Raw genomic sequence first — 25,967 nt, 5'->3', positions numbered from 1 at the left:
TAAGGAATTTTCCCAGGGCACAGTGGGCTTCCCAAGTGGCACTAGTGGCTAAGAACCTGCCTGCCAATGCCGGAGACAAAATGCAAGATCAAACTAGTAGGTTTGATCCCTGGGTTGGCAAGATCCCCTGGAGGAGGAAATGGCAACCCACTCCAGTATTCTTACCAAAAGAATCCCATGGAGAGAGGAACCTGGCAGCTACAGTCCATAGGGTCACAAACAGTCGGACACAATTGAGCACGCACACAGTAGGGGAGACAAATATGAAATGTCTTTATGCTTTTACTTACATTATTTCCTCAACCTGTACTGTCCATTCTCCACTATCTGTATCTAATTCTTTGAGGCGCAGCTAAAATGCAGCCCTCAGAGTTCCTGAAAGTGAAAGTCACTCAGTCTTGTCCAACTCTTTGTGACCCCATGGACTATATAGTCCATGGAATTCTCCAGGCCAGAATACTGGAGTGGGTAAACTTTCCCTTCTCTAGGGGATCTTCCCAAACCAGGGATCAAACCCAGGTGTCCAGCATTGCAGGTGGGTTCTTTACCAGTGAGCCACAAGGGAAGCCCAAGAATACTGGAGTGGGTAGCCTATCCCTTCTCCAGCAGATCTTCTCAACCCAGGAATCAAACCAGGGTCACCTGAATTGCAGGCAGATTCTTTACCAACTGAGCTTCAGTAACTCCCTTCCCATCTATCTGCTTCTGTCTTATTACAGCGCTTCTTTTATTCTGCTTGTCCTGTCAGCATCTGCACAGGTCTTGCCCACAAGTTCCAAGCCTGTTAAGGGCCAATGGAGTTCTTTTTCACCTCTTTCATGTGGCTTCCAATACAATGCCTTACACGGAATGGATCTGTGAAGCAGGTTGTCAAGAGGGTTCCAGGAAGGTTCCATGGAAGTGTGCTCTATAGAATCACCTGCTCCCCTCTGCTTCCAGGTCCTTCTGCTGAGTCCAGACTCTCTTAGGCTGCCTCTTCTCTCCCAAGGGAGTCACAGTGCTTTGAGCAACCCTGCAGAGAATATACTGAGGACAGCACTGGATGGAAGACCTTCTGGATGGAAGAGTCCAGAAAGGAGGAAATTAAGATCATATTTTTTTCTTAAATGTTCTTTTATCTTTTTTCAAAATACTCCAACAGTTGTCCAGCCTTTCAGGCTCAGAAACCTAAACTTCCTTTTCTCGAGGGTAATAAGGACTCAGATGGTCGTCTATGTATACCAAGCTTTCTAGAAAACAAGCCTGAGTCATCATCACTGAAAAGATGGAGTACAATTGCCATTTCCTTCCAATTTATCAGCAACTGTTATATACGTCTGTCCTAGAAAAGGAACTTATTTCTATTTATATTCAGAGTGACAAATCAAATTTTCCATTGGAGTCATGAAAAAGATATATATCTCTTTGTGATTCAACTGTATGTGTGACTGAGAAAGATTTGACCAAAGCATAGTGCAGAATGAGTCCAGTGTGGGCTCTACACAACGGAACATAACATTTCAAGGGCACAGAGGTGCCATGGTCATGTTCAGGGTAGTCCAGAAATGTGGAATGGACAATCTGGGCTACAAGTCTGTACAGTCACTCAGTACAACTTCCTCCTTTTATAGATAAGGAAAGCCTGGGGAATGTGTGTTAATTGCCAAAGGTCATACAACTGGTTAGGGTCAGAGTCAGATCCAGGATCTCTTGCCTCTCCCACCACCCTGTCTACCACACCTGCCACTCCACTCCCTGGGCCACAATTGCTCTTATCAAGGGAGTATTCTCTCCAGCTTTCAGGAGTTCATACCAAAGGGAGGGAGGAGAGAATCATGTGCTGGGCATGGAACCTTTGCAATTTAACATTTGCATGCATAATAAGCTGTGTTCAGTGCTTATACCGAGTTGGCCCAAAAGTTTGTTCAGGTTTTTTCTATAGCATTGTACAGAAACACCGAAACAAACTTTTGGGCCAACTCAAAAGTTTTGTTGATGAAAAAATGCTTTGAAAATCTGTAAAGTGTCATATAGAGGTAGAGTTTTAATGTAATAATTATGTGTTTTGATTCCAGGATGTTAATTCAACTTTATCATTGGCTATTTTGCTTTCACATTTAATTTATCTTTATATCTGAAATTGAAACTCAGCCAAAATGAAAACATCTGGTTATATTCTTGATTGATCTTAGTGGAATAGTCATCTACCAGAGGTTGAAGAATGTGACCAGAAGAATTCTAAGTTAGACACACTTTTGTCCAGGGAGGAATAGACTGTGTGAAAGAGGAGTTTTGAGGAAAAGTATATGTCACCTTGGAATTTGTGATAGAGAAAGGAAGGATGGTCATACATAGTAGTAGTCAGAATAGGTTAGGTTATGCCTGGGTAACAAATATGTCCTAAAATCTCAATAAGGTTAAACTAATGCAGATTGTTTTAATCTCAGGCTTTTTCCACCCATACCTCATGCATTTGTGACCACACCCTCTGGAACACATGACCTCCGAAGTTCTGCATCAGGGGAACTTGGCAATGACGGTGGCAAACACTGGCCCTTGATTGCATCAGCCTAGAGATGTGACAAGTCCCATCTCACTTCCTGTTCACAGGGCACTGGCTGGACAAACTGTGTATCTAAGCTAACTGCAAGGGAGACCAGGAAATAAAGACAGACACTTATTAATTAACCCTAGAAATGAGACAAATATTTGATGAATATGGTCTACCAAATATATACTCCCTAAATCCCAGGAAAGCAAATATGAAAGTGCTTGGAGTATCTCATTTGTATGAAACAAATCAATTCATGGCTTGAAAAAAAGAAAGACCGAAAGGAAATGCACCAAAATAGTAATTATGAAAATTTCTAGTTATTCAATTTGAGAGGGGGTGTATTTTCTTCATTTTTTAAAATTTCCCTGGCGATATTTAATCTGCATGTTTTAGAACCCATAAAAGTAATACAAGCTTTTTTTAACTGAGAAACAAGTTCACATCAGAGATAAACATGACTCCTATGAAAAAATGACTCAAAAGAAAACAAAATTACTTACAAATACAGTTCTAACTAAGCAGTCATAATTAGCCAGAAAGAAGAAAATGAGAAACAGGCCCAAACATGTCTGTTGCCACACAGGAAGCTTTCTGATGAGCTCTGACTTCTATAGCTCGTCTGTGAAAGAGAGAAAAAGGGACACAGATCAAGAGAGAAGGCAAAGAGGGGACACAGCCCTATTTACCACCACCCCAAGAGAAGAAGGAAAGGGGATCTAGAAACAAAAAAGCACAAACATTAGGAAACAAATAAGTATTTGCAAAGCAAGGAGATCACACCTAAATAAGGATTTGCTAACCGATCACGAAACTGTCCTTTCTTGACTCTGCCAACTTGAATTTCTCCTTCTGGAGAAAGTTACAGCCACCCCTCTGCTCTCTGAGTTCTCAGAGCACCTGCCCAAAGTTTCAGTTCAGTTCGGTTCAGCCGCTCAGCTGTGTCTGACCCCATGGACTGCAACACACCAGGCTTCCCTGTTCTTCACCAACTCCCAGAGTTTGCTCAAACTCATGTCCATCGAGTTGGTGAGGTCATCCAACCATCTCATCCTCTGTCATCCCCTTCTCCTCCTGTCTTCAATCTTTCCCTACATCAGGGTCTTTTCCAATGAGTCAGCTCTTCACATCAGGTGGCCAAAGTATTGGAGCTTCATCTTCAGCATCAGTCCTTCCAATGAATATTCAGGATTGATTTCCTTTAGGATTGACTGGTTGGATCTCCTTGCAGTCCAAGGGACTCTCAAGAGTCTTCTCCAACACCACAGGTTAAAAGCATCAGTTCTTCAGTGCTCAGCTTTCTTTATGGCCCAACTCTCAGATCCATACATGACTACCAGAAAAACCATAGCTTTGAAGATACAGACTTTTGTCAGCAAAGTAATGTTTCTGCTTTTTAATACGCTATCTAGGTTGGTCAAAACTTTGCTTCCAAAAAGCAAGCGTCTTTTAATTTCATGGCTGCAGTCACCATCTGCAGTGATTTTGGAGCCCAAGAAAATAAAGTCTGTCACTGTTTCCATTGTTTCCCCATCTGTGTACCATGAAGTGATGGGATCGGATGCCATGATCTTAGTTGTAGGCTCAAAGTTTACCCAAAATTAAATGGGTAAGGAGCTTAGTGGGACCGACACAAGGCCCTGTCTGACTGGTTCTTGCTTTCCTTCCCCTCTAATCTCACCACCTTCTTAGGTCCCTTCCCCCCATCAACTCTAGGCTCCAGCCTCAACGCCCTACTTTCATTTCATCATTTGACCCCCACGGCCTTTGCTCTGCATGGAATGTTCCCTCTTCCCTCCCTATTGCCCACTCCCAATCTCAGACTAGCTCTTCTGTTAGATGCTCTCACAACACTTTTATCTCAGTTTGTACATATTTAGGGGATTATCGATGAATGCCTTTACTGTCAGCTTCCAGGAGAGTAGAAAACATAAATGGTTTAGCTCGCGGAATGGAATCTCATTTGTTAATTCCTTTTCCACATACTGGTGAGACACCATAAAGAGATTTTTTTTCTTAACCTAATCTTTCTTTATCATAGGGCCAGGGTCAGGCTCCCCTAGCGGCACAGTGGATAAGAGTCCGCCTGCCAATGCAGGGGACATGGGTTGGGTCTCTAGTCAGGAAAGATTCCACATGCCTCAGAGCAACTAAGCCCATGTGCCAGAACTACTGAGCCCACACTCTAGAGCCAGCAAGTCGCAACTAATGAGCCCACATGCCACAACTACTGAAACACGAATGCCTAGAGCCTGCGTTCCACAAGAAAAGTCCCCGCTCCCTGCAACTAGAGAAAGTCCACATGCAAGTGGCAACAAAGACCCAATGCAACCAAAAATAGACCCAATGCAACTAGAAATCAAGAAACAGTTTTCATTTTTCCTTCCCACTCTCGTAATGAACTCTCCGTGTGACCTTGGGACTTTGATACTTTCCCTCTAAGTGACTTCCTCTTTGTTCAAGTAAGAGTTTAAATAGTGTCTGCAGTGCATCCTCCACCAACATATCTTTCTAGGTCCTTTGATAGGCTAATAAGACAAAGCAGAAAAAAGTCGACATCAACTAGGGCAAAGGAAAGGAAGAGGTCACACTAGGAGAAAGAGAGTCCCTCATGGTTGAGTGAAACTCAGCTCTGGACTCTGAATCCTGTTTCAGCAATTTGGTAACCTCAAAGCTTTAGATAGACTGCTTCAAGACTCTGGACCTTGACTTCCTCTTCTATAAATGTGATAAGAGTATTGACCTCAGGATTAGAGGATTAAAGGAGATAAGTAGTATAACACCCAGAACATCAAAGACAAGGTTACCTGTTAGATCCTTTCCTCTTTCCCACTAACTGGAATTTAAAAGCAGATTATAGGAGTGGGAAGTGGGAGAGAGGCTCAAGAGGGAGGGAATATACTTAGGGCTGATTCATGTTGATATGTGGCAGAAACCAACACAACACTGTAAAGTTATTATCCTCCAATTAAAAATAAATTTAAATTTTAAAAAAGCAGATTACAACTACATAGGACATCAGTTAAAACAAAAATCTCTGCATGTGATGGTTTCTGCACATTTTATTTCTCTGAAGAGGCTTTTCACCTCTTAAAAAGAAATCACTGCATTCCCCAATAATTCACAGAGAGGAGTTACGTTTCTCTCTTTGGTCAGACACCCTGTTACATCCCACTACTTGCAATGATTTTAAAGTTGGTCCCCCAGATGCATATAGATGTTTCCCATCTTCATGGTACAAAGGCAAGAGCATCACTAAAGTCCCCAGCCAGACTCCACCAGGACTATGTACTCAAGTACACTCATCAACTTCACCCCTTTCTTGTATTTCAAAGCAAAAAGTGAGATTTCACTGGAGAAGAAGAGAGGGAAGCTATTTCAAACATTTCCTCTTTTATCTTTTTTTTTTTTAACAAAGAACCCAAGAATCACTGAATGATAGGCTGTTTAAAGCAGGAAAGACCTTGAAGAACAATTCATTTCAGCCCTGTCACTTGGCATTGATGGTGATATGAGATAAGCACCTATCTATATGCAGTGGGAAGAGATGCTTGGGCTTGGAAACAGAAACTTGAATTCGAGTGCTGCCTCTGCCGGTTTTGTGACTGTAGGTTGGTCACTTAACCTCTTCAAGAGTCCTCAGTTGTAAAAGGGCGTGGTGATCCATATCTCTCATAGGTAAAGTGGGGAGTCAGCGAGGCTGCCCGGGTGAGAGCTCTTTGTGAACTACGTAAAGCAGTTTCCAAACGAAAAGCATCATCGTGACTTTTTGGACCCATAGCCTTCAAGCTCATAAAGTGTATCCACTCACCAACCAAAATACTACATCATCTATTTCACATACCTAATTTTGTGAATCATGAAAGAAAAAATACCAATGCCCAGCAAAATACCTGCCACAGAAGAAGTGAGCCATAAAATTTTTTAATGATGTAAGTAAACAAGACTAAAGAAGGACTATTGAGGTCTCCTCAGAATCAAGAAGTGGGTATAACATGAAACCACCCAAAGTCCCAGTCACAGGACAACCTCCAAATACTCTTGGGATTCCATAGGTTTCTCTCTCTGTTTCTGAGAAAGAGGGGTTCTGATGCTGAGACTTACTCACAAGTCAAGTTTTGTTCACATTCACAGAAAAGCAGGTTCCCCAAAACAAAGCAAGGACTTCTCAGTCTCACCCACATTTTTGTTCTTTCTTTGCAACTGGTTTCAAGGAAAGTCACGTTCTGGAAAAAGACTCCAACCTGAATTGGCTGACTAGAAAAAAACGTTCAAACCCACCTTGAGAAATTCAACAACCACATTTGAGGAATTTTCTCCAACAGAGATGTGACATCGGCCAGGATGGGTGTTGCCACTGCTGGTACAGCCAAGGGTATTTTCCTGGATTACCAAAGAGGTGGTATGTATTCCTCCCAGAAACTGGGTATCTTCAGGGTTTCACTGGAGGCCTTCACCTGAAAATGTCCTCCCTATCGAAGTTTCCAATTATTATTTTCATAAGAATGATATTTTCTTCAGTGAACTAAAGTGTTACAGTGATGACTATACAGTCTCCCAAGAACAGAAGCCATCATTAGCGCTGTTATTATTTTTGTTTAGTCGCATCTCCATAGCAGCCCACGTTCACAATGTGCTTTGCAATTGTTTCTTAGTAATAGTTCTCACAAGATCTGTAGGAGGCAAGAGGGGGTGATCGGGGTTAATACTTCTGTGTTGCCTGAAGGGAAGCACGTGCATGTGTGTGTGCTCAGTCATGTCCGACTCTCAGCGACCCCACGGTCTGTAGCCTGCCAGGCTGTTCTGTCCATGAGACTTTCCAGGCAAGAATACCTGAAGTGGGTTGCAATTTCCTTCTCTAGGGGATCTTTCCGACCAGGGATCAAGCCCACATCTTCTTTACCATTGAGCCACCAGGGGAGCCCAAAGGGAAGCACAGATGCAGAGAATTGGCTGCCATCACTGTCCACAAAAGGATCCATCCTGAGATCCCCAAGCTGGACCCCAGTCTGGTCCTACATTTACTTTGCCTGCATCCAGGATTGGCTTCCCTGGTGACTCAGATAGTAAAGAATCCACCTGCAACTCGGAAGACCTGGGTTCAATCCCTGGACTGGAAAGTTCCCCTGGAGGAGGGCATGGCAACCCACTCCAGTATTTTTGCCTGGAGAATCCTCATGGACAGAGGAGCCTGGTGGGCTACATTCCATGGGGTCACAAAGAGTCAGACAGAACTGAGCAACTAAGCACAGCACAGCATCCAGGATACCATTTATTTCTGTGGCTCTTGTTTATAACAATTATAACACCCGGTCTATGACCAGGAGGAACTGAACTGGGCTACAGAATCAGAACCAGAGACTTTGCACCTAGGACAGACCTTAATGGTCACAAAACAAGCCTCATCATTTACAAGTAACAAAACCAAATAGCATACCTCACTCACACTTTACTTCTGGTTCTGAGCTTTTTTGCTTTTCAATAACATGTTGCACTTTGGTGCCTTGCCTTTCTCTCTTTACCTTTTTAAAAAAATTCCTCCTTGACTCTCCCCATCCATTTCCTTTATTTAAAATTATGTGGCTTAAACTCCAACCAGGAAAACAGAAACATTTATCTGCTGAGTCTGGTGTTCTGCCACCGGAACTGGGCCATCTTCAGGATACTGAAAAAGTCTTTAATGATTACAGCCAGGCAACACTGAATTAGTTTCATGTATGAGTCCCTCCTTCCTTTCTCCCAATCTTCTTTTTTTTGGCCATGCCATATGGCATGCATGATCTTAGTTCTCCAACCAGAGGTCAGACTCATGCCCCCTGCCGTGGAAGCATGGAGTCTTAACCACTGGACAACCAGGGAAGTTCACCCAATCTCCATTCTTGAATCCAGCTACTCCCTGAGTCTCCAGCTATCCTAATATACCTTGGGTTTAACCTAGCGAAGACTAGATTTCTCTCTGGGCTCTGGTAGAAGGTAACTTCACTGTAACATGAGCCAGGGCGTAGAGTTTTCTCATAAAGCTCTGTCACTTCTGTCTGAAACAGATTGACAGTATTCAGAGGAGTAAAAGCTCTGACTTTTGTGGTTGACTGTCGATTTTCTGTCTTCTTCCCTGCCCTAACTGGGAGATTGTCTTCCCACCCTCAGAGTGATTTGTGGCTACTCAAGCAAACCTCCCTCTTCAGAAAAGATGGGTTGGCTTCCCTCAAGAGCCACTCCTTAGCTGCCAGGGGCTGTCAAGTACCATCAATTCATATTCAGCCCCGGGGGTGCAACAAACGAATTAAGCTCCTAAGCACCCCTCTAACTCTAACCATCTACAATTCTGCTTTGGGGAGTTTTCCCTCCTTCCCCCACCAAACACTTTTAGAAACTTAAATTTCCTGCTCTTTTCCCCTTTTTCTAAGACCACATGTTTAAAATTGTTAACAGCAAAAGCAGTAAGTAAATGAATCAAGTCAGAAACTCTTGGAATCTCTAGGAATTTTTCCTGGAAACACTATATTCAAGTATATAATTTGTCATTATTTGGACCGGTATAGGTAGAATGAACTTACATACAAAACAGAAGTCTTGTAAATTCCCAGTGACGCAATCGTGGCCACGCCCACTCCGGAGCAGACAAAAGGCGAGGTAGCCTGGCTCAGTTCAAGCCTCCACGCGAAGACCAGGAGCCAGTCATCTCATTGCTGCTAGCTCGGTTCAACAAAGGTATCGTCCTTATCACATCTTTGGCTCTTAAAATATTTTCCTCCTTGGCTGTGATCTCTCAAATTGCCTTCTCTGAAACTTAAGCCTCTTCCTTCCTTTGCCGTCCCTCTCTGGTTTGGCGGGTGAGTTAGAATCATAGTCAGATTTCAGAAAATGATCCTCTCTCTGCTGGTGGGAAATTGAGCGACAGAGGAACTGATTTCCTGTGAAAGCTTGAGATTACAGCCAAGCCTTCCTTTGGGGGTAGTCTCTGCTATCAAAAACTATTCAGAGAAAACTGGGAATTTCTAAGTCTTTCTCTCTTTTGCAACTGTATAAATTAAATGTTTCATGCTTGTTGGGGTTTTTTGGTTTTGGTTTTTTACTTATTCAGATTTTCAACAAATGCCTACCAAATGGAATGCATTGTGTTGGATGCCTAAGAGATACTGAAATTCTAACAGAAGTTTACAGTCTAGCCAAGGAGGCAAATACATATGCAGATCATTCAAAGGCAGTGAAAAGAAGAATGCTGAGTGTGAGCTCAGTCATTCACTAAGTGTCTTAGAAGCGCAGAAGGGAGGTGGTTCCCCTTGCAGGTGTCTTGTTCACACACTGGCCAGACTGACAGCTACTGGCGTTTTCTGTTGCAGAAGTGAAGATGGCCAAAGTCCCTGACCTCTTTGAAGACCTGAAGAACTGTTACAGGTAGGAAAGAGATTCTGTCTCTTGTGACTTAATGAGGGAAGCAAGGCACATTAGAATCCAGCTAGCAGGGATTTGCCAGGGAGTCCAGTGGCTAAGACTCTGTGCTCCCAATGCAGGGGACCCAGGGTTCCATCCCTGATCAAGGAACTAGATCCCACATGCCGCAACTAAGACCTGGCTGAGCCAAGTAAATAAAATCAATATTTTTTAAAAAGAAAGAATTCAGCTAGGATTACAGTAACTAGGATGGGGCAAGACCAGCAGAGGCTGTAGAGATGTGTTCTACCTCTGAAGTCGGGGCAGGTTCAGAGAAGACTCAGGGAAATTAAGCATCCAGTAGGTAAACCAAGGTGAAATTTTTGACAGGGAGATGGCCATTTTAGAAAGATTACTTTTAAGGTCTCCTGACTCCTGGCGTTTCTCAACATCTACTTAGACCCAGCTTCAGTCAAGTTCACATGCTCTGCTACCGCAATGGATTGTCAGAAAGAGAAACCTTTCTTAGGAAAACTTGATCTCAATCTGGAATGCGAAATGGCTTCACAGCAGTTTGAGCATGTGAAACCTACGCAGTCAGTCTCATTCAGATGCAAGAGAAAGATAATAAATGAAAAGTTTAAATTGTGGAACACCTTAAACAGATGCAGTGTTCCACAGTAGCTACACACTAACACAAAGTAGACGATGGAAATGTTGCCTGGATGTTTTGCAAAGTATAAATGATTAAATCTGTTTTAGTGAATACATGAAAGCAAAGTGTAACAAATAACCTATTTGATTCAAATTTAGATGAAGTGCTTCAAAAGGATTTCTCTCTTAAGTTTAAATTTTTTCCCTGAAATTGGATTACCACTCTTCAATCCATTAGCCAAGCCTCATTTTTTGGTTTTGGTGAGGGGGGAGCTGTTTAAAAATTTTTTAATTGAAGTATAGCTGACTTACAAAGTTGTGTTAGTTCCAGGTATACAGCGAAGTGATTCAGTTATATATGTATATATGTATCTCAGATTCTATTCCTTTATAGGTTACAGTCCCTATGCTATACAGTAAATTGGCCAAGCCTCATTTTTATCAATAGAGTGCAAGTAAAGTTCAAGGCCTAGCCTGATGATTACTAATTTCAGATTATCAGGTACAAATTACTGTATGGATGTGTATGCATAGAGGTTCTTAATTTTCAAAGATGACAGTAATGGCTATGTGTGTGTGTGTTAGTAACCAAAGTTAGTTTGGTTATTAAAATATGTTGCCCAGTGAATGTAGTGATATAACAAACAGAATTAAATTCTTGTCATCTCGTTTAACAGTGAAAATGAAGACTACAGTTCTGAAATTGACCACCTCTCTCTGAATCAGGTAAGCAAATGACTGTAATTCTTAGGAGATTGCTATCCTTACAGAGTATTTTCTCTACTAGAACAGCAACAGCTTGAATCTTAGATTTTTTGCCTTCACTAGAAGTCCAGAGATATTCATTTCTTCATGATAAGTGAGGCCAGCTCCCTCTCTAGACTAAGAGCTGATGGCACCCTTCATCTCGGTGGATTTTCCCAGAACAGAGCAGAATGAACCTGAAACTCCAAGAATGGAATCTCCTGGGTCAGCCTTCCATCAGAAGGCTTCCATCCAGCACCCTTGGGCTACTTCCCCAGGGGTCTTAAATGATATGTTGTGGACATCCTCTCTAACATCAGCTCCGGAGATTAGAGATAGTTTTCTAGATCTAATAGTCCATAAAGCTAAGGTGGAGGAAGCAGGCCAACTGAAAGTAAAAAATCTGCAGTCATTCAGATGCTGTGTTATTTCGCTAAGAGACCACAAATAGACAGTATAGGTCCTGCTTTGTGTCTCTTCAGTACTGACTCTAAAAGCTGTATCTAGAGGAGTATTCCTGAAATAGTTGAGCCTTGTCAAGTACATGTTTAATCTTCTGGGGGGAACTAACTGGAAGACCAAGTCACTCACTATCATCACTTGAAGACCTGAATCATCACAACATCTCTTTTTTCTTTTTTTTTTTACTGAAGTGTAGTTGATTTACAATACTGTGTTAGCTGCAGGAGTAGGGCACAATGATACGTTTGTTTCTGATGATTTTCCAATATAGATTATTACAAAATACTGAATATAATTTCCTGTGCTACATAGTAAATCTTTGTTGCTTATCTATTTTATGTATAATAGTTTGAATTTACTAATCTCATATCCCTAATTCATCCCTCCCCACCTTCCCTCTCCCCTTTGGTAACCATTCAGTTTGTTTTCTATGTCTGTGAGTCTGTTGCTGATCTGTATATGGGTTCATTTGTATCTTTTTTTTCAAGTTTTTTTAAAATAATTTTATTTATTTATGTTTGACTGTTCTGGGTCACTGCTGCGCGGGCTTTTCCTAGTTGAGGCGGTGGCCACTCTCTCAGGCTTCTCAATGCGGTGGCTTCTCTTGCGGCAGCGCGTGGGCTCCAGGGCACTTGGGCTTCAATAGTTGTGGTGTGTGAGCTCGGTAATTGTGGTTCCTGGTCACTAGCGCACGGGCTCAACAGGTGTGGCGTGGGGGCTTAACTGCTCCACAGGAAGTGGGAACTTCCCAAACTGCCTTGTTAGGGCGATTCTTTACCACTGAGCCCCCAGGGGAGCCATGTATTATTTTTTAGATTCCACATGTAAGTGATATCATACAGTATTTGTCTTTCTCTGACTTACTTCACTAAGTATAACAAGGTCTCATTTTTTAGTCTGAAGAGGGATGACAAAAAGCCTTGCCAAGATCACATCCTTTGAGAGAAATCCTAAAAGGAGAGGAGGGAGGAAAGGGGGAAAGGGGAGGGATACAGAGAAAAGGGGGAAGGAGAGTGGGGGGAGGGAAAGACCGATGAAACGTGGGTCGCCAAGACCAAAATGGCCATTCTTCTAAGACTGTTGAATAAAACTCCTACTGTAAAGGAGTCGTTCACTGGCCGTGGACAGCCTCTCAGCTTCTATCTTCCTTCATCGCAGAAGTCCTTCTATGATGCAAGCTATGAGCCACTTCATGGGGACCACATGAATAAGTTTATGTCCCTGGATACCTCGAAAACCTCTAAGACATCCAAGCTTAGCTTCAAGGAGAATGTGGTGATGGTGGCAGCCAATGGAAAGATTCTGAAGAAGAGACGGTTGAGTTTAAATCAGTTCATCACCGATGATGACCTGGAAGCCATTGCCAATAACACAGAAGAAGGTAAGGGGTCAAACACAATAATATCCTTGTTTTCTGTTTTCAAGAAAATGCAGACAGCAGAGTACAGGCAGAAATAAAACCTAAAATCAGAGTAACAAGAGGGCAACCACCCATTTGTCTGATAAATATAAGAAATGAAAATTAATTTTTATCCTTCTGCAAAGGGAAGACAGCAGTAGGTACTTGAGCTTAGCATATGTGCTCACAGGCTTACTCGGTGGCCATATGATTAAGTCATGTGACTTCTAGCCTATTGGCAGAAAGTAATTATATACCATTAGTGAGTGACCACTTACAAGTTATGCTATTCCACATACTAGTTATGTTTTGGGCAAGTTACTTAACCTGTCTGAGCTTTAGTCTCCTCTACTGTAAATGGAGTTAATCCAAGCCCCTAATTGTTGTGAAGATTAAATGAGTCACCACTTGCTAGTTTCTGAACTAAAATAATGCCTGGCACATAGAAAATACCTAATAAGTGTTCACTATTATTGTTATTATTACTTTTGCTAATACTACAAACACTACTAACTTATTAATGACTGCATTATCTGTAACCTTCACAAGAACCCTGCATTCTCATTTTATATGTGAGGAAACTAAGCTCAGTGAGATAGCGACCTGCCCAGAATCTCACAGTGTGTAAGGGTAGAGCATCAAATCATATCAGTTCTACCTGACTACAGATGTCATGAGTTTTTTCCCATGCCTTTACTGTACAAGCCTCTTCGTGAACTATAAATCTAATATTTTTAAAGTAACAGTTGATCACATATGTTCACCTAGAAAATTAGAAAATATAAGAAAAAAAATTAAAATTACTCGTGCTACCCCTCAGAGTTCACCACTGCCAGCACTACATTACTTTCCTTACAGTCTTTTCCGTGTACATACACACAGACTAACAAACATGATGAACATTCCCAGGATCACCTATGTGCAATTTAATATGCAGCTTTTTTCATTTATCAATACATAAAGGACATTTTAGAGCACCAGTTTTTCACCAATATATGTAATGTGACAATGACTGGCTATATCAATAAATCTTGATTTCTATCATCATTTATTTCCTCAGTGATAAAAGATTTCTGGAAGTAAAATTATTCAGAGCCATGAAAATTTGTAAAGCTTTGAAACATACCACCATTCAGAAAGGTGGTAGATAGAAAAGAAAAAAAAACTTTTTTAAAGTAAAAAGAAAATAAATAAATAAAGTAAAAAGATGGCAGACATTTATAATGGCACCTCAGTGACATATAAAATTTTTAGTGGATTCTTTTCTCAGAGTGCATTGATTTGAAAATGTAGTTGGAGAATACGAGGAGTCTTCCCGGTTACTTACAAACCTCCAAACAACCAAAAATTTGTACATGTGATCTCTTTTAATAAAAAAACAACCATTGCCTGAAGAAAAGAATCAAAGTTTTTAGAGATAAGTTACCACAGGGGTAATCCTGGAATCAATTCCGCTGATGGGGTGATTTCACTTCTTTGTCAATTTCCTTACCTCCCTTGGGATATTCTTCAGGTGCCTTCAATAACTACTTTGTATGCTTGTATTCGAGCAGATACATCATCAGTGTTTGTACTTGGACATTAATCTGAGCTTGTGATAATGGTTTCAGAAATCATCAGGCCCAGATCAGCACATTACAGCTTCCAGAGTAACGTGAAATACAACTTCATGAGAGTCATCCACGAGGAATGCATCCTGAACGACGCCCTCAATCAAAGTATAATTCGAGATATGTCAGGTCCATACCTCACGGCTGCTACATTAAATAATCTGGATGAAGCAGGTAAATGGACAATTCTGTCATCTCCCCATCTTTAAAAAAAAAAAAAGATTTTATTTATTTATTTATTTTTGGCTGTGCTGGGTCTTCACTGCTGCAAGGGCTTTTCTCCAGTTGTGGGGAGCAGGGCCTACTCTCTAGTTGCAGTGCTCTGGCTTCTCATTATGGTAGCTTCTCTTGTTGGAGAGCATGGGGCTACGGGGGACTCAGTCTTCAGCAGTTGCAGCACAAGGGCTCAATAGCTGTGGTTTCCAGGCTCCCAGACAGTAGCTAAATAGTTGTCCACCACGTGTGAGATCTTCCCGGACCAGGGATCGAACCCTTGTCTCTTGCATTCACAGGCGGATTCTTTTACCATTGAGCCACCAGGGAAGCCCTCTCCTCAGCTTTTTATTTCTGCATTTCTTTTAAGCTTTCTGCTTTTAAAGAATAAACCTCTCTAGATTCCTGGCTTTGCACATGAAGCCCATCATCCCTGGTTTAAAAAAAAAAAACTTCTGGACCCCTGGTTTTTAAAAAAAAACAAAAAACTTCTGGGTTAGGCCAGAAAGTTCAGCCAAATCTGAAAGCTTTAACAAGTGTTCTAGCTCTGAAAGACTAAGTGCAGTAACAAGCTTTCTAAGGTTTTATCTCCCTTGGTTCTCTGAGACACTTTTATCCTCAGATTTTAAAAGTAAGGAAACTGAGTCTCAGAAATATATAATGACTTACCCAAATTTACTTAGAAGCCAATGAGGAACCCGTTGATCAAACTTCCTAATGACACCAAACTAGAAAGAATCCTTATCTTTGATAGCATAATTGTGAGGCAAAGCACCCAATAATTTTAAAGAAAAAAAAAAAAAAAAAAAAAGAAACCAGGAAGATTTGCATGTGTTCTGAAGAATGAAATTTAGGATCCAAGAAATTTTGTTACACCGAGCCAGCTTCCATGTTGCACATATTTTTAGCTTAAGGACATGTCATCAGTAAACAAAATGATTTCCAGAGATCAAAAGAGGTTAATCTGTGCTAACAAGCAGGGCTGTTTCTAATTGGATATATTTCAGCTAACATGCTTCCTACTCTATGACATTCACAAATTATTTTGTGTTCTACAAAATAAATTGCTTTCCTACTTGATATTATTTCACACAATTTCCCCATATATGGACAGAGTATATGTTATTTGCCATTTTTAATGGTGCTAGGATATTCAGTCATGTTGCTGTGCAGGTGTCCAGGGTTTCCTCTAAATAATTCAGTTGCACATGTCTTTGTATAAATTATTTCTTTTTCTATGAGGGTATTTCTTTGGAGCATATTCCAAATGCTGGATTTCTAGGCATAAATAATTTTACAGCTTTTATTAAGCATTGTTCTCTAAGGAAAATTGAACTGCTTTTCACTATTCTTAGCAATATATGAATGCATCAGCTTCACTAAATCTCCCCATTTTGCTCATGACTTCACAAATTCCAGGGTCTTATCCCATTAATATAATTATAAGAGATTCAAAACTATTCCACCCACAAGCATTCATTCAACATAGAAAATTCTAAAGTCATTAGGTATCTACTTGCCTAGTAAATATGGCAGACATTGTGAGGGATACAAAGATGTATCAATATAAATTCCATTTCTGAGCTTCAGGTACTTGCATCATAGTTGGGGACATAACTATACACACACACACATACACACACACACTGCATCTTCATAAACACTTGATTTTATACAAATACAATGGATTTACTTTCTTTTTTGGCTTTTCTCTTTGCCAGTGAAATTTGACATGGTTGCTTATGTATCAGAAGAGGATTCTCAGCTTCCTGTGACTCTAAGAATCTCAAAAACTCAACTGTTTGTGAGTGCTCAAAATGAAGACGAACCTGTCTTGCTAAAGGTCAGTTGTTCCCAGTCTCCGATCTACCTTCATTTACAGCCCATGCATTTGTAGATGATCCCAAGAGGCAGACATCCCTAGCAGGATGAGCCAGTTCTTCCCTTCCCACCACAGTTTCACCTGCCCACCTACCTTCCCATCCTACTTCTGACCCACTATCTCCAGAGGCAGTTCTAGGCAGGATCTGTGAGACAGAAAAATAGAGCAAGATGGCAGTGGCAAAGTACATAAAAGGGAAATTGCCTTCTTCTTGCTCTTTTCCCTGCCTGATTCTTATTCACCTCCCATTCCTGGGCATCTGTTTATTCCATCCCTCTTTGAGCTTTCCTGACACTTACCTGACCTACGTGACAGTAGGTGTTAGGACAATGGAGCCTGCCTCTAAGAAACTCAGTAAGCCACTGAGATCAGGGAGGATGAATCACCTGCCAAAGGGTGCAAAGCAAAAAGCTGCGAGCTAAGCCCCAAGCCCTCCTGACTCCACCTCCTCCCTGTCTTCATTGGTGCCAGTTTTCTGTGTCATCTCAGCCTCCTCTCCACTACCACCTTCCTGTCCGAACATAATAAACACATGCCCACTATAGCCAAATGTTTCTCCACTGACTAGTAGGTGACTCTTATTCACTAAATGTATAATCCACCACCCAGTCCCTCCCCAGCTAGGATTTATGTGGGTGCATGTGTTTCTCTTCCTGGATCAAGTGAGATGAAAGTGATGTCTACAGAGTAGAGCAGTAGCTTCATTCGTGAATTCACTCAATAAACGCTGTTTATTAGAGCCTTCAGTTTTTCAAGCAGAGTGTCATCAGCTCAGTAGACAGTAGTGAGCCAAAGCCTTATAGAACTCAATCTTCCGAGGGACACAGGCGGCAGACAAGCCAAATGACCAGCAAAAAGGGCAAGATGCTGTAAAGCCAATGAACAGGGTTCTGAGATAGAGAAAATAGGACCATACTGTTTAGACAGAGCTCCCTGTGAGATGAGAGCTGTCAACAGAAAGGAGTATACCATCAAAGGGGTGATGGGACAAGCATTCCAAATAGAGGGGTCTGAGTGCACCTAGCCCTAGACCTTCAAGAGGTTACAGGTGAGTTTTAAAGATCAGAAAGGACACCCAAGGATCTGGAAGCTAGGGTACCCTGCAAAAGAGGAAAGATAAGTAGAGGAAAGGAATTCAAGCTAAGAAGTGTCCTGTTTTTGCATATTTTTTCTAACTTGGAGAATAGAAGAGAAAGCAGGCAATAGAGTCCAATTAGGATGCTGTAATAACAGTTGGGGTGAGTGAGGAGAATTGTGAGACAAGTGGAAAGAAGGAGACAGAATCTGGTTATATTTTAGAGATTGAACCAACAGGAGGAAGAAAGGAAATTCCATTTACTGAGATGGGGGCCGGGGGTGGGGTGGGAACAGGAGAAAAATAGGTTTGGAAAATAAAATTCTTGTTGACATTGAAAACCCCAGGGAAACCTCAAAAGGATGTTTAGTTCTTTTAGATTAAAAGAACAGAGAAGCATCTCAAGTTAGAATTTGAATTTTGTTTTTCCACGAAAGCACTTTCAGACTTTTGTCATACTCACAAGAGGAGTATGATCTAAAGAGATTACAGCTGTCAAAAAATTGTCTTGAAAGGATTCAACTGCTGATATGCTTGGGAAGTTGTATGTGTTGGGGTGGGGTTCTTTTTACCTTCAATTGTTGACTTAAATACAGAGATAAACATGTCTGAGTTCTAAATTACTTTCCCAAAGTATGCTTTGAACATTTAGAGGTCAAAAGGTTTTCAGGTCTTAGAGTCATTCATGCTCAGATTTGATGCAGAATGCTTTATGCCTGTGTTGGAGGCAATGTTTCACCCTACCTGCCAGGATACAAGAAGACACTAGTGTACTTGACAATCTTCATGATGAAATTGGATTTCTCTCCACTTAACTAAGGAAATTAATTATTATGAATAGACGGGGCCATACATCTAATAGGCATGTAATGAACGCTTTTGGAATGAACAAATGAATGAAGAACTTGTATCATCATGTTATGTAGTCATAGTCCTAAAGTGCTGTGTTTTGCACGAAGGACAAATGCCAAAGGATTGAGGTCACTTCTTTTTTTAGCATCCTCTTGTTCTCTAACAGATCTTTGTTCTCTGTATCCTAGGAGATGCCTGAGACACCCAAAATCATCAAAGATGAGACCAATCTCCTCTTCTTCTGGGAAAAGCATGGCTCTATGGACTACTTCAAATCAGTTGCCCATCCAAAGTTGTTTATTGCCACAAAGCAAGAAAAGCTGGTGCACATGGCAAGCGGGCCACCCTCGATCACTGACTTTCAGATATTGGAAAAATAGCCTTGATTGTGCACTCTACTTACTTGTAAAGTGGTGACCATCCGTATGTACTATGTACATGAAGGAGTCGAATCCTTCACTGTTAGTCACTTGCTGAGCATGTGCTGAGCCTTTGTAATTCTAAATGAATGTTTACTCTCTTTGTAAGAGAGAACACAAAGTCCAGTAGAACCAACACTAACATATAATGTTGCTTGTTATTTAAAGAACACCCTATACTTTGCAAACTACCAATCAATTTAATTATTATTCTGCACAAGAATCTTGGGAAGACTGAGGCTACTATCTGTGGCTACAAAAGTTCTTTCCACATTATAGATGAGTAAACTAAGGCATAAGAATATTAATACCCATGACAGCAGTTGAAATAAGCCATGGACACACAATTTTCATTCCAACTGCTCAGCTTCTACTTTTAAGCCGCTGATGGGCCCTTTATCAAATACTGTAAGTTTCTGGGGTCTCAGTTTGACCATCTTCAAAATCAAGGTAATGATGACTATAGTCCTCCTACCTCAATAGTATTTTATGCCAATGAGTTCATTTAAGTAAAACTTTTCTTGAAGCTGAGCCTCAAGAAGAATTCAAAGCATGAAACGTTGTTTTAAGTTATTATTTATATATGCATATATATTTATAACCATTATTTCTAAGATATTGTTATTTCTAACATATTAGTATATTTATGGCAATTATATTTATATTTATGGCAATCCTTGCAATCTCTGAGTATGACCAGGTATCTTCAATAATAGTAGACAGTGTTTTCCAGGCTGAGTGAGTTTGAGGTACTAATGCACTTTGGTTCAAGTTGTGCCTTTTCCATTGTCATGAACTTCTGTATTTCAGTACCTGGGAGCCCTGTGATTATGATAATAAATTTATATTAATTACTTTGCCTGAGATGGTAATTGGCCAAAATCTTTCACTCCTCTGCCTTTAAACTTGATTTGGCATTCTTGTGTTATTCAGTTTCATCTGCTATTGAATCCTACTAGCTAAAGTGGGATGAACTTAACTTTGGCAACCATGAAATAAGCATTATCTAAACTTTTTATTCTGGAACATAAGCAATGTTCCTGCTAGGTTCCAAAGGTTGTGATCCAATCATAGCATTCCATTATCATCAACAATGAGAACTGACACATTATTATCAATCATAATTGAATAAAGCTTAAAAAAATAAATCTGGCACATTTTAACCATTAGTTTACTTCATGGTATAATTAGGAACAGATGATAAGAGTTCATAAAAATAACTATAATTAGTGTCATTTTACAAAACTAAACCCAGATTTTATGCTTTTTCTCTCCTCTTTGTTAGCTTCTCAGTATGCATAAATGGCATTAGGAATGATAATATTCCCTGGTTCATTTAAAACTTGTATTAAACACAGCATGTGTGTTCATCTGTTTATACAAATTCACACATTCAGAACCACATTAAAGACTAATGAATCCCTTTGGAAAGCATGCATACAAAGTATGTTGAGTTGGAAAAAGTTGAAATCAAGAGATTTTGGAATTAGATGTGGGAATTAATGGGGAAGGAGTAGTTCAAGATGATTCACAGTTTACCGCTATTGGAAAGTGGGTGAGCCTCAGTTCAGTTCAGCTCAGTCACTCAGTCATGTCCAACTCTTTGCAACCCCATGGACTGCAGCACACCAGGCTTCCCTCTCCATCACCAACTCCCCGAGTTTACTCAAACTCTTGTCCATTGTGTTGGTGATGACATCCAACCATCTTATCCTCTGTTGTCCCCTTCTCCTCCTGTCTTTCTCAGCATCAGGGTCTTTTCAAATGAGTCAGCTCTTCACACCAGGTGGCCAAAGTGTTGGAGTTTCAGCTTCAGCATCAGTCCTTTCAATGAATGTTCAGGACTGATTTCCTTTAGGATGGACTGGTTGGATCTCCTTGCAGTCCAAGGGACTCTCAAGAATCTTCTCTTACACCCCAGTTCAAAAGCATCAATTCTTCAGCACTCAACTTTCTTTGTAGTCCAACTCTCACATCCATACATGACTACTGGAAAAACCAAATCTTTGACTAGACAGAATATTGTTGGCAAAGTAATGTCTCTGCTTTTTAATATGCCATCTAGGTTGGTCATAACTTTTCTTCCAAGGAGCAAGTGTCTTTTAATTTCATGGCTGCAGTCACCATCTGCAGTGATTTTGGAGCCCCCAAAAATAAAGTCTCTCACTGTTTCCACTGTTTCCCATCTATTTGCAATGAAGTGATGGGACCAGATGCCATGATCCTAGTCTTCTGAGTGTTGAGCTTTAAGCCAACTTTTTCACTCTCCTCTTTCTCTTTCATCAAGAGGCTACTTAGTTCTTCTTCACTTTCTGCCATAATGGTGGTGTCCTCTGCATATCTGAGGTTATTGATATTTCTTCCAGCAATCTTGATTCCAGTTTGTGCTTCATCCAGCCCAGCGTTTCTCATGATGTACTTTGCATATAAGTTCAATAAGCAGGGTGACAATATACAGCCTTGACATACTCCTTTCCTGATTTGGAACAGTCTGTTCCACGTCCAGTTCTAACTGTTGCTTGCTGACCTGCATACAGATTTCTCAGGAGGCAGGTCAGGTAGTCTGGTATTCCCATCTCTTCAAGAATTTTCCACAGTTTATTGTGATCCACACAGTCAAAGATTTTGGCATAGTCAATAAAGCAGAAGTAGATGTTTTTCTGGAACACTCTTGATTTTTCCATGATCCAAGAGATGTTGGCAATTTGATCTCTGGTTCCTCTGCCTTTTTTTAAACCAGCTTGAACATCTGGAAGTTCACAGTTTACATACTGTTGAAGCCTGGCTTGGAGAATCTTGAGCACTACTTTGCTAGCATGTGAGATGAGTGCAATTGTGCGGTAGTTTGAGCATTCTTTGGCATTGCCTTTCTTTGGGATTGGAAATGAAAATTGACCTTTTCCAGTCCTGTGGCCACTGCTGAGTTTTCCAAATTTGCTGACATATTGAGTGCAGCACTTTCACAGCACCATCTTTTAGGATTTGAAAGAGCTCAACTAGAATTCCATCACCTCCACTCGCTTTGTTTGTGGTAATGCTTCCTAAGGCCCACTTGACTTCTCATTCCAGGATGTCTGGCTCTAGGTGAGTGATCACACCATCGTGATTATCTGGGTCGTGAAGATCTTTTTTGTATAGTTCTTTTGTGTATTCTTGCCACCTCTTCTTAATATCTTCTGCTTCTGTTAGGTCCATACCATGTCTGTCCTTTACTGTGCCCATCTTTGCATGAAATGTTCCCTTGGTATTTATAATTTTCTTGAAGAGATCTCTAGTCTTTCCCATTCTATTGTTTTCCTCTATTTCTTTGCACTGATCACTGAGGAAGGCTTTCTTATCCCTCCTTGCTATTCTTTGGAACTCTGTATTCAAATGGGTATATCTTTCCTTTTCTCCTTTGCCTTTCACTTCTGTTCTTTTCACAGCTATTTGTAAGGCCTCCTCAGACAGCCATTTTGCCTTTTTGCATTTCTTTTCCTTGGGGATGATCTTACTCCCTATCTCTTGTACAATGTCATGAACCTCATCCATAGTTCTTCGGGCACTCTGTCTATAAGATCTAATCCCTTAAATCTATTTCTCACTTCCACTATATAATCATAAGGGATTTGATTTAGGTCATACCTGAATGGTCTGGTGGTTTTCCCTACTTTCTTCAATTTAAATCTGAATTTGGCAATAAGGAGTTCATGATCTGAGCCACAGTCAGCTCCCAGTCTTGTTTTTGCTGACTGTATAGAGCTTCTCCATCTTTGGCTACAAAGAATATGATCAATCTGATTTCAGTATTGGCCATCTAATGATGTCCATGAATAGAGTCTTTTCTTGTGTTGTTGGAAGAGGATGTTTGCTATGACCAGTGTGTTCTCTTAGCAAAACTCTATTAGCCTTTCCCTGCTTCATTCTGTACTCCAAGGCCAAATTTGCCTGTTACTCCAGGTGTTTCTTGACTTCCTACTTTTGCATTCCAGTCCCCTACAATGAAAAGGCCATCTTTTTGAGGTGTTAGTTCTAGAAGGGCTTGTAGGTCTTCATAGAAGTGTTCAATTTCAGGCTCTTCAGCATTACTGGTCAGGGCATAGACTTGGATTACTGTAATATTGAATGGTTTGCCTTGGAAACAAACAGAGATCATTTTGTTGTTCTTGAGATTGCATCCAAGTACTGCATTTCAGACCCTTTTGTTGACTATGATGGCTACTCCATTTCTTCTAAGAGATTCTTGCATATAGTATTATATATAATGGTCATGTGAGTTAAATTCACACATTCCAGTCCATCTTAGTTCGTTGATTCCTAAAATGTCAACATACACTCTTGCCATCTCCTCTTCGACCACTTCCAATTTGCCTTGATTCATGGACCTAACATTCCAGGTTCCTACGCAATATTGCTCTTCTTAGCATCAGACTTTACTTCCATTACTAATTACATCCACAGCTGGGTGGTGTTGTTCCTTTGGCTCCATCTCTTCATTCTTTCTGGGATTGTTTCTCCACTGATCTCCAGTAGCATATTGGGCACCTACCAACCTGGGGAGTTTATCTTTCAGTGTCCTATCTTTTTGCCTTTTCATACTGTTCAGGGGGTTCTCAAGACAAGAATATTGAAGTGATTTGCCATTCCCTTCTCCAGTGGACCACATTTTGTCATAGCTCTCCACCATGAGCCGTCCATCTTCGGTGGCCCTACATGGCATGGCTCATAGTTTCACTGAGTTAGACCAAGAATATGGTCCTTGTGATTAGATTGGTTAATTTTCTGGGATGGTGGTTTTCAGTCTGTCTGCCCTCTGATGGAGAAAGGTAAAAGGCTTATGGAAGCTTCCTGATGGGGGAAACTGGATTTTGTCCTGATGGGGAGGGCCATGCTCAGTAAATCTTTAATCCAATTTTCTGTTGATGGGTGGGGCTGTGTTCCCTTCCTTTTATTTACTTGGTGCCAAACTATGGTGGAGGTAATGAGGATAATGGCAACCTCCTTCAAAAGGTCCCATGCACACTCCACTACACTGGAGTGGCAGGTGCACAGCAGTGGAACAGTGGCTGCAGGGTGCTGGAGCGACTTTGAGGAGCTACCCCATGTCCAAGTGCAAAGAAGCCCCAGAAAGACTGTAGGAAGGGCAAAATCACCCCTTAGAATCAAATCCCACATCCACCAGAGATGCTCAGAGGGTTCAAAAAAACCTTGTGCACACCAGGACCCAGAGACCCCACAGAGATTGAGACAGAATTGTGTTCGAGTGACTCCTGCAGAGTTATGGGTCAGCAGTGGACTGCCACAGGGGCAGGGGCTCTGGGTAAAGCAGACCTGGGTATGGCATAAGCCTTCTTGGAAGAGGTCGCCATTAACCCCACCATAGAGACACCAGAACTTACACAGGACTGGGGAAACAGACTCTTGGAGGGCACAAACATAACATTGTGCACACCAGGACCCAGGAGAAAGGAGCGGTGACCCAAAAGAGACTGACCCAGACTTGCCCGTGTGTATCCAGGAGTCTCTTACAGAGGCGTGGGTCAGCGGTGGCCTGATGCAGGGTTGTGGGCACTAAGTGTAGTGGGTGAGTAGTGGTGTCTTAATCAGTATTTTTGGTGGAAGTACTTCCCAGGTGGCTTAGTGGTAAAGATTCCACCTGCCAATCCAGGAGATGGAGGACACATGAATTCAATCCTGGATGGGGAAGATTCCCCAGGAGGAAGAAATGGAAACCCACTCCAGTATTCTTGCCTGGAGAATCCCATGGACAGAGGAGCCTGACAGGCTACAGTTCATGGGGTCACAGAGTTGGACACAAGTGAGCAACTGAGCATGCATGGAGTTCCTAGCTCCAGGATAAAACATAATGAGTACCATTTTAGACACGTGATTTTAGCTACTGGCAGGATACCCAGGTAAAATGAGCAGATGATGATGTGTCTGGAACTCAAGAGAAGTTAGAACTAGATACAGATTTGGAAGATGTCAGAAGGTTTATAGTAGGTAAACTCTGAAAAGTGACATCAGAGAGAGAAGAATATGATGTACATTGTTAGTAGTTCACTCAATCACCATCTCTCCTTCTTCCTTACTGACAATACGCCAACTTCATTCAGAAGGAAATATGTCTCTTTTTTTTAGAAAGAGAAGTTTTAACACTAGTTTTTTTTAATTGTAGAAACTAATGCAGGGAAAGTACTGCCTGCAATTGATAATTTGTTCATTAAACTTTGAAAGAACTTCAGTATAAAGAATTACATAAATTGCAATTTGAGGTCTGCAACCACAGCAAGCCACCACATTCAAGTCAAGTGAAGAAAAATGCCTTTATAGAGGGGAGAAAGAAAGTTGGGGGAAGGGGGTTGTAATAAACTGAGTCCCTGGCTTTTCACTGGCAAGTCTTTGTCAGGGAAAAGGAGTCTTTCTTCTTATTATCGGGCTTGCTATGTTTACAGTATTCTTGCCTGGAGAATTCCATGGACAGAGGAGCTTGTCAGGCTACAGTCCATGGGTCGCAAAGAGTCAGACGTTACTGAGCAACTTTCACTTACTTATGGTCACAGGATGTGACATCTCCCCCTGCTGGTCTCCCTAATCTATTGGGGGTTCCTATTATTAATTTTTATTATTAAATTTTATAAATTTATAAATTTATAATTTATTAAATTTTATTTTAAAATTATTAATTTTTTACAGTGATGATAATTGTACAACATTGTAAATGTATTTAATGACACTGAATTGTACACTTAAAAATGACTTAAATGGTAAGCT

The 25,967-nt window shown here is 41.0% G+C and overlaps 1 protein-coding gene across 1 annotated transcript; it reads left to right on the top strand.

Annotated features, from left to right (window-relative positions):
• Positions 1–9,189: 9,189 nt before the first annotated feature.
• IL1A (interleukin 1 alpha) lies at positions 9,190–20,068 on the top strand. Its single transcript, XM_020886047.2, has 7 exons — positions 9,190–9,241; positions 9,874–9,928; positions 11,236–11,284; positions 12,923–13,145; positions 14,774–14,947; positions 16,708–16,829; positions 18,984–20,068. The coding sequence occupies exons 2-7, from the start codon at positions 9,882–9,884 to the stop codon at positions 19,173–19,175; spliced, it is 807 nt and encodes a 268-aa protein (XP_020741706.1). The 5' UTR covers positions 9,190–9,241; positions 9,874–9,881; the 3' UTR covers positions 19,176–20,068.
• The last annotated feature ends 5,899 nt before the right edge of the window (positions 20,069–25,967 follow it).

This window comes from Odocoileus virginianus, chromosome 2, assembly GCF_023699985.2.
Source record: "Odocoileus virginianus isolate 20LAN1187 ecotype Illinois chromosome 2, Ovbor_1.2, whole genome shotgun sequence".
Taxonomy (NCBI): domain Eukaryota; kingdom Metazoa; phylum Chordata; class Mammalia; order Artiodactyla; family Cervidae; genus Odocoileus; species Odocoileus virginianus.
This window is presented reverse-complemented; position numbering and strand designations above follow the sequence as displayed.